Source organism: Anas acuta, chromosome 26 (genome assembly GCF_963932015.1).
Source record: "Anas acuta chromosome 26, bAnaAcu1.1, whole genome shotgun sequence".
Lineage (NCBI taxonomy): Eukaryota > Metazoa > Chordata > Aves > Anseriformes > Anatidae > Anas > Anas acuta.
The window spans coordinates 5,604,869-5,618,443 of NC_089004.1; the positions used below are offsets into that span (position 1 = coordinate 5,604,869).

General features: G+C 53.0%; 1 protein-coding gene across 5 annotated transcripts in view; it reads left to right on the plus strand.

The window, feature by feature from the left end:
- The window catches only part of SBNO2 (strawberry notch homolog 2), a 55,361-nt gene that overhangs the window by 33,280 nt on the left and 8,506 nt on the right, over nt 1–13,575 (plus strand). For 4 of the 5 annotated variants that reach the window (XM_068661328.1, XM_068661329.1, XM_068661331.1 and 1 more), the window contains 13 exons: nt 2,978–3,070; nt 3,663–3,759; nt 4,059–4,219; nt 4,661–4,794; nt 5,322–5,412; nt 6,740–6,883; nt 7,426–7,543; nt 8,001–8,106; nt 8,589–8,742; nt 9,152–9,328; nt 9,743–9,840; nt 12,222–12,304; nt 13,275–13,475. In XM_068661328.1, the coding sequence (XP_068517429.1) occupies nt 2,978–3,070; nt 3,663–3,759; nt 4,059–4,219; nt 4,661–4,794; nt 5,322–5,412; nt 6,740–6,883; nt 7,426–7,543; nt 8,001–8,106; nt 8,589–8,742; nt 9,152–9,328; nt 9,743–9,840; nt 12,222–12,304; nt 13,275–13,475 (1,657 nt within the window). Of the gene's footprint in view, nt 1–2,977; nt 3,071–3,662; nt 3,760–4,058; nt 4,220–4,660; nt 4,802–5,321; nt 5,413–6,739; nt 6,884–7,425; nt 7,544–8,000; nt 8,107–8,588; nt 8,743–9,151; nt 9,329–9,742; nt 9,841–12,221; nt 12,305–13,274; nt 13,476–13,575 lie in introns of all 5 variants that reach the window. The other variant, XM_068661332.1, reaches the window with a different exon arrangement.

Genomic DNA, 13,575 nt, shown 5'->3' on the forward strand with positions numbered 1-13,575 from the left:
TGTACGCAGCCCGGGCGGATGCAGTCCTCGTCCGTTTTGCTCCAGTACATCTTATCAGCCGTGGCTGTACAGCCAGCTCTGCCCAGGAACAATGGGAGGCCTTGCTCTCTGCTGTCAGGACAGCAGATAAGTTCCTGAGACAGAATTTCAGTCTCAGATTCACACGGAGCAGAGGCAGCGACCTCTGAAGGGCTCCGATAACCGGGATATCTCCTAAGCGCATTGGGGGCATTCTGAACAGAGACCCCCTATTGATCCCAGGTACAAGAACGGCCTCGTGGCTTGTCCTCGTTAAAAACAACCCAAAAAACACCCGCATGTTTTTTGTCATGCAGCAATTTGAAGACACGTTATGGAAAAGACCGTGTCTGTATTTTAGCTTTGCCCCCTTTGTCAGCTGTTGTTGGCACTGGGGGAAGAGTTGTGCTGCAGGGGGACGGAGGAGGATGGGAGGAGGAAAGCATCGCGGCTCGATTGCTGCTGGGACGTTTCATGCTCACCGAGGGATTCTTATCTCGAGTGCCCAGGGCTGAAGCTTTGGGCGGAGTGTTGGTGACCCAAGAGGAAACCACCGGGCTCTGAGCTGCCTTCGTGTGCCCGTGCTGGGAGAGCTGGCAGCCAGACCCAGGGGAGAGGCGTTCAGCATCTCGGCTCCGTGCGTTAATTGCAAAGTGGGCACGGAGGGAAGAGCTACCACAGAGCTAACCATGTGCAGGAGTTAGCAGACAAAACACGCTTGCTTCATTTGAGATGAAGTTGTGAAATACTTTTATAAAAATAGTTGGGGTGGTCCGTTGTGCTTTCTCACAACCATCTCATGAGATTTCCCAGCCTTGTTAGGTCGGGGAAACAAAGCCCTGCCTCTGAAAGCTCGGAGCTCCAATTTGGGTGACCCGTGGACGTCTCTTTCTCAGCCTAACTCATTCATAGCCCTTCGGATCAGTGAACACCCTTCTCCTAGCTCAGTCCTAGGGATTGTCTTTCTGCTGGGAGGAGCTGGCTCGCCAGCCAAATGGGACTGCTCATTTCCCTTGGAAGTCACAGCGAGATGGGGTAAAGGCAGAACAATGCAAAGAGGAAGAAAGTGGAGTGAGAGCAAGTCTCGGTGCGCTTGTCAGCAGCTTTACAGAGTGAGTCCAGCTCCTGCTCCATCCCAGTGTTCTCACGCACGGTGTACTCCTAGGTTAATGATTTTAGGTACCTCACCTAAAAAGGAGAAAATCAGGCTGTGAGGTGAGCGGGAGCAGAGAAAGGCAGGAGCTGTGTGAGCTCAGTCTGCAGCGAGGTGATTTATGGCCCGGTGCAGCCCCTGGCCCCACCTGGACTGGTCCTCGCAGCATATCCCCAGCTGTGGGGTCCGTTTCCCAGTGCCCCAAACCAGCGGGTCTCTGTCCTTTTCTTTGTAACACCTGAGGTGAAAAGCCGTGTGCCAAAGCCGCGTTGCTGAATGGGGACAGCAGGGGTTCGTGTTCTCCAGATGCAAAACCAGAGCTACCCAAACCTCCCGCTGCCAGAGCTGCGTGTCCCCCGATCCAGCAGGAGCCGGACCTTTTATTGCCTAAGAAGAAACTTTGGTATTGAGCTCAGATTTGTAGGTGGAGATATTTCACCTGCTCTCCAGATTTGTTGGCACTGAAAATAGCTCTTCCGTCCAGCTTCCTTCTGGTAATTCTGACTCAGGCTTCCAGTAATGGAGGGTGTTTTTTTCTTTCTTCTTTTTTTTTTTTCTTTTTAATTTTTTAAAAAAAGGAAATAATCAGAGTGTTTATGCTTAAGAACTTCCCATTTTTCACTTCTGCCTGTGGAGCATAGGTCTCTTCGAGTCTGGCGCTCTTGACAGGCTGTGAAGTTGAAGCGGTGCCGCTTTTGGAGTGGCCGATTGCTTTGGATGCCATGAGCTGCTGGCTTGACCTTGCTCGCTGCCGGGAAATTCCAGGGCGATTTTGTTTGTGTGGGGGCAGACAAAGGCTCTCCTCAATTGTGCCTTCCCGGCTCGGGCGCTGCGAGCGGCTGCGGTGCGGCGGGCTGGCCGGACCCGGGCAATCATTAACCCGACGCAGCGCCTGGCGCCTGCGGGCACCGGCACCCGCCCCGAGCACCACGGCCGTGGCGGCAGCCTGGCGCTGCTCTGCTGGGTCCTGGCACCCTTTGGGACCTGGGCTTCGTGGCCAGGATCTGTGCTGCCGGGGTGCTGGTCCCCGCTGGTGTGAGGTGAACCCCCTGTGGTGGTGGCAGTCCTTAACCTGGCAGAGCCAGTGCTGAGCCGTGTGCTGCCGTCTGGTGCAGCTGCTTAATTACTTCGAGCAGCTTTTTTAATATAAAAGCACAATTGCAAAGCCGGTGAGTAAATGCCTGCCTCAAGGGCACTTTGTAAGGTCGTAAAATGTCGGGGTTCTGCTGGAATGTTCAGTCCCTCCCATCGCCCCTGCTTGGATCTCCTCGGCCGTACTTTGAATGCGGCAGTGTTTGTACAGGTAACCTCTTGGTGCGAGTGTGAGCTGGCTGAAACGGGGGCTTCTGCCTGAGGTCCCAGGTTTGAGGGCATCGTGGAGTGTTTGGGGTGACCTGTCTTAATGGCAGCAGTTGTTACAGCCCTGGCAGAAGGACTCCTGTCCCGGTCCTGTTCATGCTGCAGGAGGACACGTGTCTCTGCAGGCTTTCATCTCACACGGGGACACCCAAAACCTTCATGCTTCTTGCAGGAATGCTTTTACCTTCGTCAATTATTCCCTGTGTTTGTGTTGACGAAGGCATGCGGGGCATTTGCAAGATTTATTAGTTTCCAGAATTACTCCCCAGGGCTTGTCATTCACAAACAGAAAGTATTACAGCCCATTGACGTCACCGGAGTGTAAGGTCTGAGCACAGAGCACAAGTGTCCTCGCTGTTGTTGTGTTTTCATGCGTTAATTGCTGGAGCTGAGGCTGGAGGGCTGAGGGTTACGGCTGCTCTCTGACCTGTGTCCTTTCTGTTCCAGCTGTTCTCACCCAGCAGATCGTTCGGCGGCTTGAACAGCTCCAGCGACCCCGTTCCTGCTGTCCCCAACACCCCGCTCCTCATAAGCTACCAGGTGAGAACCGCAATGTGCTCCAGCAGAACCACACACCAGGCTCTGAACTCGGCACCAACACAGTGCAGGGAACAGCGACCCTGACCACGTTCCCTCCAGGGGCAGTGAGACAAGAAAATCAGCCCTATGCATTGCAGGTCGCTGCCCTTTCCCAGCAGCGCCTCGGATCTCCCTCGGTGGAACCTCGCTGTGTTAGGGGGTGACGTGTGCCTCCTGTACAGCTGTGCCTCGCTTCGTGCTGCCAAGCACCAAGCTGAGCTGAAAGCTGGTCCAGGTCCCTCAGTCAGGGTCAGGTAGAGCACGGTTGGGCAGAATTAATGCTACCCCACAGCCCGTCTGAAAAGTGATGTAAACATCTTCTCCTAATTCGGTGTGGATTAGGCCCTGGAAGTAGCTCTTAGAGCACTCGCTGGGACTCTGGGGTGGGCTCTTGATGCTGGTTTTCCTTTGTTGCTGGAGTCTATAAATGAGATTAATTGTATCTGAAGGGGTTGTGAAGTTGTGTTGGGATGGATTAAATGGCAGCTTCTGGCACTGCGTCCGTAGCTAAGTGAGAACATTGACATTTGCTCAATGCTGTGTTTCTTTTCAGTCTCAGGCTCCTGCAGAGGAGGATGATGAAGGTGATGAGGAAGAAACGGAAGAGTTGGGACAAACGGAGACCTATGCAGAATACATACCTTCAAAGTGTGAGTGTCTTGGTATTGCATGGGCATGGAAAGGGCTGTTAACGTTAACTCCACTGTGGACCAGCCTAGGTATGGCATGGAGCAGCCTAGGGTAGGCATGGCTTGGTTTTGGCAGTCTGAAATTTCAGTGGAACGAAACAGAGAGGGGAGCAGCAAGGGTTGGGCTCATCTCTTGTGTTCCCGAGGCTGCAGCCTGAATGAGACTCTTTCGTAGTCAGGCTGAGTGAGGCGTGAGGTTCTTTCTGAGGTGCTCCATGGGAATGAAGAACTTGTTATCTGGTTTGTGTGTTGTCATTTAGCCAAGATTGGGAAGCACCACCCTGACCTCGTGGTTGAAACGAGCACTCTGTCCAGCGTCCCCCCACCCGACATCACCTACAGCCTTTCCCTGCCTTGCTCTGTTGCCGACAAAGGGTCACTCTCTGCACTACAGCTGGAAGCAATCATTTATGCCTGCCAGGTATGTGGCTCCACCTCCAGCTTGCATGTCTGAGACTAGAAATAAACTGTTTTGTACAGGAGATGTTGGGCTGAGTTTTAAAATAACCTGTAACACAGGTGATGAACCTTTGGAAGCGTCAGCATATGACATTTTAAATGCTTTTTGAAAGGATTATTTGAAACCGGGGTTTCGTGACCTGTGGGGTGCTTCCCACGGATGCAAGAGCTCTTGAGTATTGTTGCAGGAGGGAGTGCTTAACATTTCTGGGGGCCTGTTCCATGAACTGCCACTTGTGAGCTCAGCCACGACACCTGGCCTGTCCTGGTGGTGTTTATCTGAGCGGGAAATGCATATCCAAGAGATAGGTGAAAGGGTTACATGCTGCTCTAAGCTCACATGAAAGTTGCTGGCAAAAGGCAAATCTTGATTAATTTCCAATTCCGCTCATTGATTTTGCAGCAACATGAAGTTTTATTACCCAATGGGCAGCGAGCTGGGTTCCTCATTGGGGACGGTGCTGGAGTTGGAAAGGGCAGGACGGTTGCGGGCATCATCTTTGAAAATTATCTTAAAGGGAGGAAAAAAGCTCTGTGGTAAGTTGTTTTCTTTTTTTTTCCCTCTTTTCCCGTAAGACCTTGGAGTTAGTTTGAAACTTGGAGTAAGGAATTCCTTAGTGCTGATGTTGGCTTTATAGTTGACTCATGCTGTGGCCTTGGGTAAGACGTTTCCACCTCTTTGTGCCTGTTTGCTAGCCGTGAAATGGGAATCTTTCCCCTGCAGCAGTGGCAGAGGATGAATCACTATGAAACGGCAAATTTTGTACCCTCGGAGTGCAGGGCTCAGCCTCTTCCTGCTCTCCTTGGAGTCGCTGGAGGGGTGTCTCTGGACTTCCCAGGTGCAGGCTTGAGCCCCTGGAGCATGGGGCTTTACTGCAGGATAGACACCACTTGTCATAAGTGCCAGACCGGAGTCTGCTGTAGGATCTTGCGTTGAGGTGTGTGGGCAGTTGGAAATATAACAGTTCTGTACACCTACAGTTGCTTTAGTCAGAGCTATTAATCACCGTGCATGCCCCGACTGTCTCCTTAGGAGATAACCAGGCCCACGCCTTGCTTTACAGGTTCAGCGTCTCCAATGATCTCAAGTATGATGCTGAGAGAGACCTGAAGGACATTGAAGCCTCCCACATTCCTGTGCATGCTTTGAATAAGGTAGGGGGGAAAAGTCGTAATGCTGTTCTGGAAAATCAGCCCACAGCAGCAGTGAGATGGATGTAAAGCAGCAGTCACTTCTGCCTCTGCGTGGCTGGTGGCACAGGCGATAACAGGCTGCAAGCTGCTTGCTGTTCCCTTTTCTCAGCGTGCTCTTCCCAGCCTGGACTCTTGCTATTTTTGTACGCTCTCCAGAGCTGCGCAGAGAGTACGGATCTGTTTTCCCCAGGGAGCAGGATGTGTCTCCATACAAGTGCAAAGTACAGCAGGGCTCAAGCCCTTTTCACCGTTCCTGCAGAGGGAAAAGAGCCCCTGCTAGGTGTGGCTGTGCTGTGCTCTCGTGGGTTAACATCTCCCAGGGTTGGTTTCAGGGCTTTTGCTTTTCAGAATATGCGAGGAAAGGGGGAGCCCACACGGGCGCACAGCTCGGTGCCTGCCAGGGGACTTAAGGTGCATGGAGCTGAGCCAAATGCAGGAGCACTTCCCCCGAGCTGCTTGGATCTGAATTGTCAGACTTCCTCCCAGTTACCAGCAATGAGCACGAAGTATATTTCAAAGAACCGGCCAGCAGCTGTGTCGTGGTTATTTGCAGGGCTCTTCATCACCCATGCGTTAGCCTCTTGCCCGGGCTTGTGCTTGCCACCCGGTTCTCTGAGACGTTCTCCTCTGGTTTTCAGTGGTGTTGAACAGCCAGCTCTTCAGTCAATGGAAACCACATGTATTTGACACCTCTGAATGCAGTCCATTAAGAGACTGAAAGAGATGCTTGTTTTCAGACCAACTGCCTTTAAATAGAACTTTCTTCAGATCAGGCCCTTGTTTTATTTGTTTGCCTTCCTGCTTTTTATTTTGATACAGGTGAGACCCAGGACAGTAAGGCAGCAATCTCACCTGGCCAAAGAGAGAATTATTTTCTAGAAGCAATTAAAATAGATGGGAGGTGTTAAAAATAATTAAACATTCCAAACTGTTGCTGAGAAAAGGAAGCAGCTTCACTCGGCCAGAAAATTGAAGTCCTGGTGTGGTCTCCACCTTGCACTGCGTGCATCCAGATGTGCTGACACGTTGGCAGGGGAGCTTAGCCAGGCATTTAAAGCCCCTGTCATCACCGTGTCTCAGTGCCAAGCAGAAGTGCTAAAGATGTCAGCTACCAGCAGGCTTTTGTCTGTTCTGCTGTCATATTGGGTTTTGTCCCTGCAGGCAGGAGCGTGTGCCCTCCACAGCCACAGCAGAAGCAGCGGTGCTGGCTGTGGGCAGCGGCTGGGGGTGGTGCACTGAGGACGAGTGTCACAAGCACCTGCACTCCTGTTCCTTCTTCTTTCTGCAGATTAAATACGGTGACACAGCTACCTCAGAAGGAGTCCTCTTTGCCACTTACTCTGCTCTGATTGGTGAAAGCCAGGCAGGCGGACAGCACAGAACGCGCTTAAAACAAATTTTGGACTGGTGCAGGGAAAATTTTGATGGAGTTGTATCCTTTTAAAAAAAAAACAAAAAAAAAACAAAAAAAAAAAAAACAGAAAAGAGGAGAACTGCGTGCTTGTGGTTGTACTTCGCCAGGGAACAAAGAGCTCGGGGCCAGCTCAGGCCACCGGGAGCAGCTGTGCAGGGCAGCCTGGTGCCTGGGGTCGATATTTAAAGTGCTGTAAGCACACGCGTCCCCCCCTGCTCCTCTGTCCTCCTCCACAAGCTGCAGTGCTAATTGGAGGAGGGGGGGAACACAGCTGGGATTAACCTTTTCAGCATTCTTCTCCCTCTGCATTGATGGACTCGCTCCTGGGCAGCAAGATGTACTTTAAAAGCCAAGGACAGAGGGAGGGAGAAATGGCTTTTAGCTCTGAAGAGCAAAGGGTGGGAAAAACCACCAGATGTCATGCAGCGTAGGCAGTGAGTCTGTCCTGTTAGTGCTGGGACTGATCATTCCGTTGGTTAGAGAAGCCTGGGAGGTATTTTGTCTGCTGCCATCCTTGTGATGAAATATATGTGTTCTCCTTAACCGACATGCCCTTTCAGATTGTGTTTGATGAATGCCACAAAGCCAAAAACGCCAGCTCTACTAAAATGGGCAAAGCAGTGCTGGACCTCCAGAACAAACTGCCTCAAGCAAGGGTTGTTTACGCCAGTGCCACAGGTGAGCTTCTCAGCATGGTGTGGGCACCGGGTGTAAACTGGTGCCAGTCACCGGTGTGCTCTGAAGGATGCCCTTGGGATGTGAGCACGTACACGGAGAGCACACGTTTGGCAAGGGCGTGCAAGGAGGAGAATGGTACTGCAGTGCTGGAGGGGAGCTGGGTTGCTGACTTCTGCCACTGCTGTTACTTGTGACTTTTTCTGCCATTACTTGTGACTTTTTGGGAAGTCAGGCTAATTTTTCTTCAGTTTAACCTGTTCCCAGCCAGCTTTTCAGCTGTATGGTGTTACCTGACCCCGGTTAGTGTATGGAGGGCAGTGTTTGGAAAGGCCCAGGGCCTGCTGGTGCCCTGATGGCAGATGATCATCCTTTTAAGAGTTCGCTTTGCTAGAGTCAGAACTGTTAGAGCCATCTACAACTGCTGTGGTTTTGCTAACAGTGAATTCTGTTCAAACAGGTGCCTCTGAGCCAAAAAACATGATTTACATGAGCCGCCTGGGGATTTGGGGGGAGGGCACCCCATTCAGAGCATTTGATGAGTTCCTGCATGCAATTGAAAAGAGGTAAGACACGTCCAGCATCCCTTTCCATCTGGCTTATATTTTGTGGCAGCCTTTGTTTGGCTCAGAAAGAGAAATGCTGGCCAGAGAACCAATCAATAGGGTTGGTTGGGTTCCTGTTTGCTCATGAAGAAACAAAAAGTCCAAGCCATCCCAGCAGTCTCATGGCTGAACACCCTGTACATGCACAGGGGCAGCCTTTAAAGAGCAGGAGAGGCAGCCAGGGCATTTTCAGAGGAGGGGCAGAGACCATTTGTCACGCTGCCCTTCCACTCAAGGAGCAGCGAGAAGAGCAGTGTGGGTCGGTGGGCCTTCTAGCTGGGCACTGTCCTCTCAGTTTCTAGAGAAAGCCAAATTACAGGACAGCTGGAGGAGTTATTTGTCCCTTTAAGAAATGGGCTCAGTGCCTGCCACGTGCATGTGTGAGGGCAGCTTGAGCCAGGAGAAGTGCCTGAAGGTGTCTCACAGCTGCCTTCCTCTCCCAGGGGAGTTGGTGCAATGGAGATCGTGGCGATGGACATGAAGGTCAGTGGAATGTACATTGCCAGGCAGCTCAGTTTCACTGGGGTGACCTTCAGAATCGAGGAGATCCCGCTGGATCAGCAGTACAAGATTGTCTACGACAAAGCAGCAAAGTTGGTGAGCTGGGCCCACTGCAGCGGGGGAGACGGGTGTTTAATCGTGCTCTAGGCATTGCCACTTGTTATGTGGGAGGGTTTGAGGTCCCTGAACATGGCCATCACCACCAACTTAGGGTTTTTAATAAGAAAAGGGGTGCATATGCTCAGTTTACATTAAAAAAAAAAAAAAAGCCTTTTGCCTTTTTTGCTTCTGTTTAAAAGTTCTGTGCTCATAAACCTGGGCTTGCAACATCGTGCTAATGCAGAAAGGGGAGAATGAGCAGACTGCGTTCAGCCTGACGCGGCGGCATCAATATCAATGTTAAATCAGATTATCAAACCTCAGACTGTTCTAATAACTGCATGCACAGCAGTAATGAAAAAGAAAAACGAGATATTAACTCAGCCTTTCTCGGTACTGTCTGCAGTGGGCAGAGGCCTTGATGGTGTTCCAGCAGGCAGCCGACTGGATCGGCCTGGAGTCCCGGAAATCCTTGTGGGGTCAGTTCTGGTCAGCTCACCAGCGCTTCTTCAAGTACCTCTGCATTGCTGCTAAAGTCCGGCGACTCGTGGAGCTTGCCAAGGAGGAGCTGGCAAAGGATAAGGTGTGGTATTAGGGGCTGGCTGCAGTATTTTTGTAGTCTCCAACCAAAGAGAATTAATTATCGTTCAAGTTTACTTGAAGGCAATCCCAGATCTCTTTAAGGCTGACTTTCTCTGCAGATCAACCAGAATGAAGTGCAGTGTCTGGGTTTCTGAGAACACTTAAATTACACCGGGGAGTTAACGTGACCTCCTCCTCTGAGGCATTACCCACCGCTTGTCTGTGGTAGACGTGGGCAGGCTGACTTCAAACAGTGCTTTGGGTCGTGTTCAAGCTAGGAGAGGTCCCAGGCCTTGTACCTTTAGCACAGCCCTGTCCTTACATCCGTCAGGGGCAGGGTCCAAGGAAGATGTACCCGGGACTGTTGGAAGCAGTCCCCTGAGCCCGTGGTGCCACCCCTTGTGTCTCCCCGCAGTGTATCGTCATCGGCCTGCAGTCCACTGGGGAGGCTCGCACCAGAGAAGTCCTGGACGAGAACGACGGGCACCTGAATTGTTTCGTTTCTGCTGCAGAGTGAGTTAAAATCCTTGGTTTTTCTTCCTCTGGAGGGGACACATGGGAGGCTGGAGGCACGCTAGGGAAAGCCCTGCCCTGGGGCCACTTAGAACTTGAAGTTCCACAAAGGCAGTTTCATAAAAGCCTCACCCTCTGCAGGCTGTAAATAGAGAGAGTGCTTTGTTGTGTCCTCGAGGCCCTGTTTCTTTAGTGTCACTTTGAGCTAGGTCCTGGATTTTTGGAACCACCTGTGGTCCAAACCTGCATGAGCAGCCTGGTCTGACTGACTGCATGCAGCAAGGAACCAACAGGTGTAGGAGAGCCAGAAACGTGAGCTCAGGTGCAGTTCGTGTGGGTCTGACCCTGGAAAGTAGGGCTGTTGACACTGAAGAAACCAGAGAGGGAATCTCGTGTCATGACAGAGGCTGGGGTAGTGGAAAGCTGCGTGGCTGGAGCAGCTCAGGGAGTTCAGGTTCTCCAGGCCTGGCTTTCAGGACAAGAACAAGGCAGGACGCGTGGTTCTGGTGGGGTTCTGCAGCTCCTCCTTAGCTGGAGGGGAAGCTGGCTGTGCCCCAAGTGCAGCCAGCAGCAGGACTCGTGCTGCCCTTTCGGCAGAGGTTGAGGATCACACTCCTTATTTTGGCACCTTCCAGAATGCCAGCCCGTCCTGGGCTGCTCCTGCACAGCGGATGATGAAAATTGGGGCGTTGGATTGAGCTGTTCCCTCTGCAGGCAGCGGGGCTGTTACTGTCATTTGAAATGAGTTTTAATGCCAGTGAAAGCGCTGAGAGATGCCCGAGACAGCGTGTGTCCAGCCCAGGCCCATCTCCCTCCCCTATTGATGGGAGGTTTTGTGCTGGCCCGTGTCCGTCACTCTGATGTGCCCAGTCCACTCAGGAAAAACAACTAAGGGTTGGTGACAGCGTGCAAGACAAATCTGACAACTGCTGGGATTGATTTGGTCTCCTGAACTGGTTTCTGCCTCGCAGAATTCAGAGGAACTCAATCTGGAGGTCCCCGCGGTCCCTTGGGGCCTCTCAGCTTTGGAAAGAGGAAAGCTCCGTCCCCGCTCACACACTGCTCAGCTCTGTCCCCAGCTCAGAGGGAAGAGCTGTCCCCAGCAGCATTGGCCAGATAACTCCGTGCCTTCTGGCATCAGCTGAGCCTCCCATTGCAGTGGCCTGGTTTTACGGCATTTCGGGGGATTTCTCGAGGGGGGCGTGCTGGGAAGCAGCAGTTGTTTAAAAGACGCCGAGAAGCAGGGGTAGAGCTGGTGCTGCAGTGAGCGCATGCCAGCCCTGCCCTCCGTGTGCAGGGAAGGTGGGGAGTGACAGGAAAAAGAGCAAGGTTTCATGGCAGGGAGGCTCCAGACCTGAGAGTTTTCGCATTTTGTGCCCAGGTCACGGCAGCACAGGGGACAGAAGGGCCCTTCTGGTGCCGTGTCGTTGCCATCGCTCCGCAGCCAGCCCCAAGCTCTGCCCCATCAGGGAGTGCTGCCGACTCTGTCTCCTTCAGCCCCTCTCACCAAGGGTCTTAGAGTCCCCTCCCTGGTTCCCAAGGCTCCCTCTTTGTCCCACGGGCGAGTTACCATGTCCATACCTCTCAGTTGTCGCTTTCAACAATTTTTTTTTCCAACCAGAGCTCATCCAGCACTGCCTTCTCATTGCACCGGGGGCTCGTCCCCGTCCGACACGATCAGCATTAAGCGTTTGCTCTTTTGTTTGCAGAACAGCCCACAGAAACATTTAATTTCCACCTCTTCTGATTTTCCCATTCACCTGGAACCACCACGTATCCCATGTTTTGTCACCTTTCTCTGTTTTGTGGCCAAGCGGGCCCGTGCCCCGCTAACCGAAGGACTTGGAGCACATTTTTTGGACAGCCTGGCAGCGGTCTCTGCTGTCAGACCATGGACTGGGACTGGCTGGATTTTTCAGCAGTGATGTAACAGCTTCCCAGCATAGCGTTTCCCGTTTAAAATCCCCTCTCAGTTGCTATATAAAGGTCTTGCAACTCGGGCATGGTAGCACGGAGCCCAGGCCCTGTTTTTGTCACAGCATCTCCCGAGTGCAGCAGGGAGCCCGCGGCAGAGCGCCGTCCTCGCAGCCCTGCAGCTCGCAGCCTGCCCTCATTGTGCCAGCTCCACACTGAGGGTCTGCCAGCTCAGACCTCGTTCCTGTGGCTGATTCGTGTGTCTCCAGCAGAAGCCTTTGGTGAAAAGCTCTCAGTTTGAGTCCCCGCTCTTCTGGAGCGTACCAGTGGCTGGCTGACCACGTGCTCGCAGTTGTGCTGGGTTTGCCCCCTTCCTTGAAATGTGCTGCTGTCTCAAATACACATTGCTACGTGATAACCAGCGGATGTTCCTGGTAGCTAGAATAAATTTTGCATCTTACTTTCAGAGGCGTCTTTCTATCACTAATTCAGAAGCACTTTCCTTCAACCAAAAGAAAGAGAGAAAAAGGAACTGGCATTAAAAGAAAACGTAAGAGCACACTCCACTGCCCAGCATCTGACTTCCTGCCTTGCTGCTTCACCCCAGCCACTCAGCTTTTTCTTTTCCTTTTTCCCTTTTCCCTACCTCATGCATTTGCTACTCTGCCCTGGTTTCAGTTTGCCCCCCGCACATCTCCCGTCACTGCCTCTCCTCCGGAGGGCAGCAGCTCTGTAGGTCCCCCACCCTCTCCTCCTCCTCACCCACTTCCCCGTCGCCAGCGTAGATCTGAGCCTCCACCTCTTGCCCGGTAGCTGCTTCCTTACCTAGGCTGGGGGGCGGATTGCACAGGAGCTCTGGCTGCACGTTTGAAGCCCTCTTGCAGCACGGGGGGGTTCTCCACTACTCCTTACGTACAGTGTGGCAGTGTCCTGGGGAAAAAAAAAAAAATCACTTCCCTGCCAGAGCTTTGGCTGTGGTTGCAGGTAAGAGCAGTTTGGGATGGGGAGGGGTGGACGGCAGCGCAGGCAGGTTGAGGTTGTCCTGGCTGGTCGCTGCTGCGAGCTGATTTCTGTGACCCCTCTCACGTGGCAGGGGCATGTCTGGCTGTGCTTGGAGGTAAACAGCACCCCATCTACAAACACCAAACACCAGTGCCTCCCCGCTGCCTGCTCATTCCTCTGGGGGCAGCCGGAGCTGCAGGCCCCTTCCCCGAGGGGTTAGCACTGCTCGGGGCCGGCCGTGTGCTCATCCTGACGTGTGCAACCAGCTTCAGCCCTGATACGAGTTGCCTTGTTCTTCCTTTCTCTCTCTTCCTTTCTCTCCTTCCCCTCTCTCCCTCCCTTCCTGGCTGTCCTCCCCTGCCCAAGAAGCGTTGCCTCTCCGAGGTCAACCTTTCACTGGGGGCAGCCTCAGCTATTCCGTGGTTTCTCCTCCTCTTCTTCCTGAGCTGGCTCTTGCTGTTCTGCATCGGTGCGCGAGGCCGGGGCTGTGCCCTGACACCGCTCGCTCTCCCCCGCAGGCAAGACGAGGGGCCGCTGTGCCAAGGCGCTGAAGGGCATGTGTGACCCCGCGGGGGTGATCAAGATCAGCGACGACAGCAGCACGGACTCCGACATGGGCCTGGACAGCGACTTCAACTCCTCCCCGGAGTCCGTGTTCGAGACGGACGATGTCATCTTCGTGGAGCACACCTACAACGGCTTCGCAGCCGAGGACAGAAGTAAGTGATCAGGGCTGGCTCCCTCCCTGCTGCCGGGAGCTGGGAACCGGAGTCGCTTCATTCCTGAGCTCCTGGCACCTGGCGCACAGGAATGCAGCCG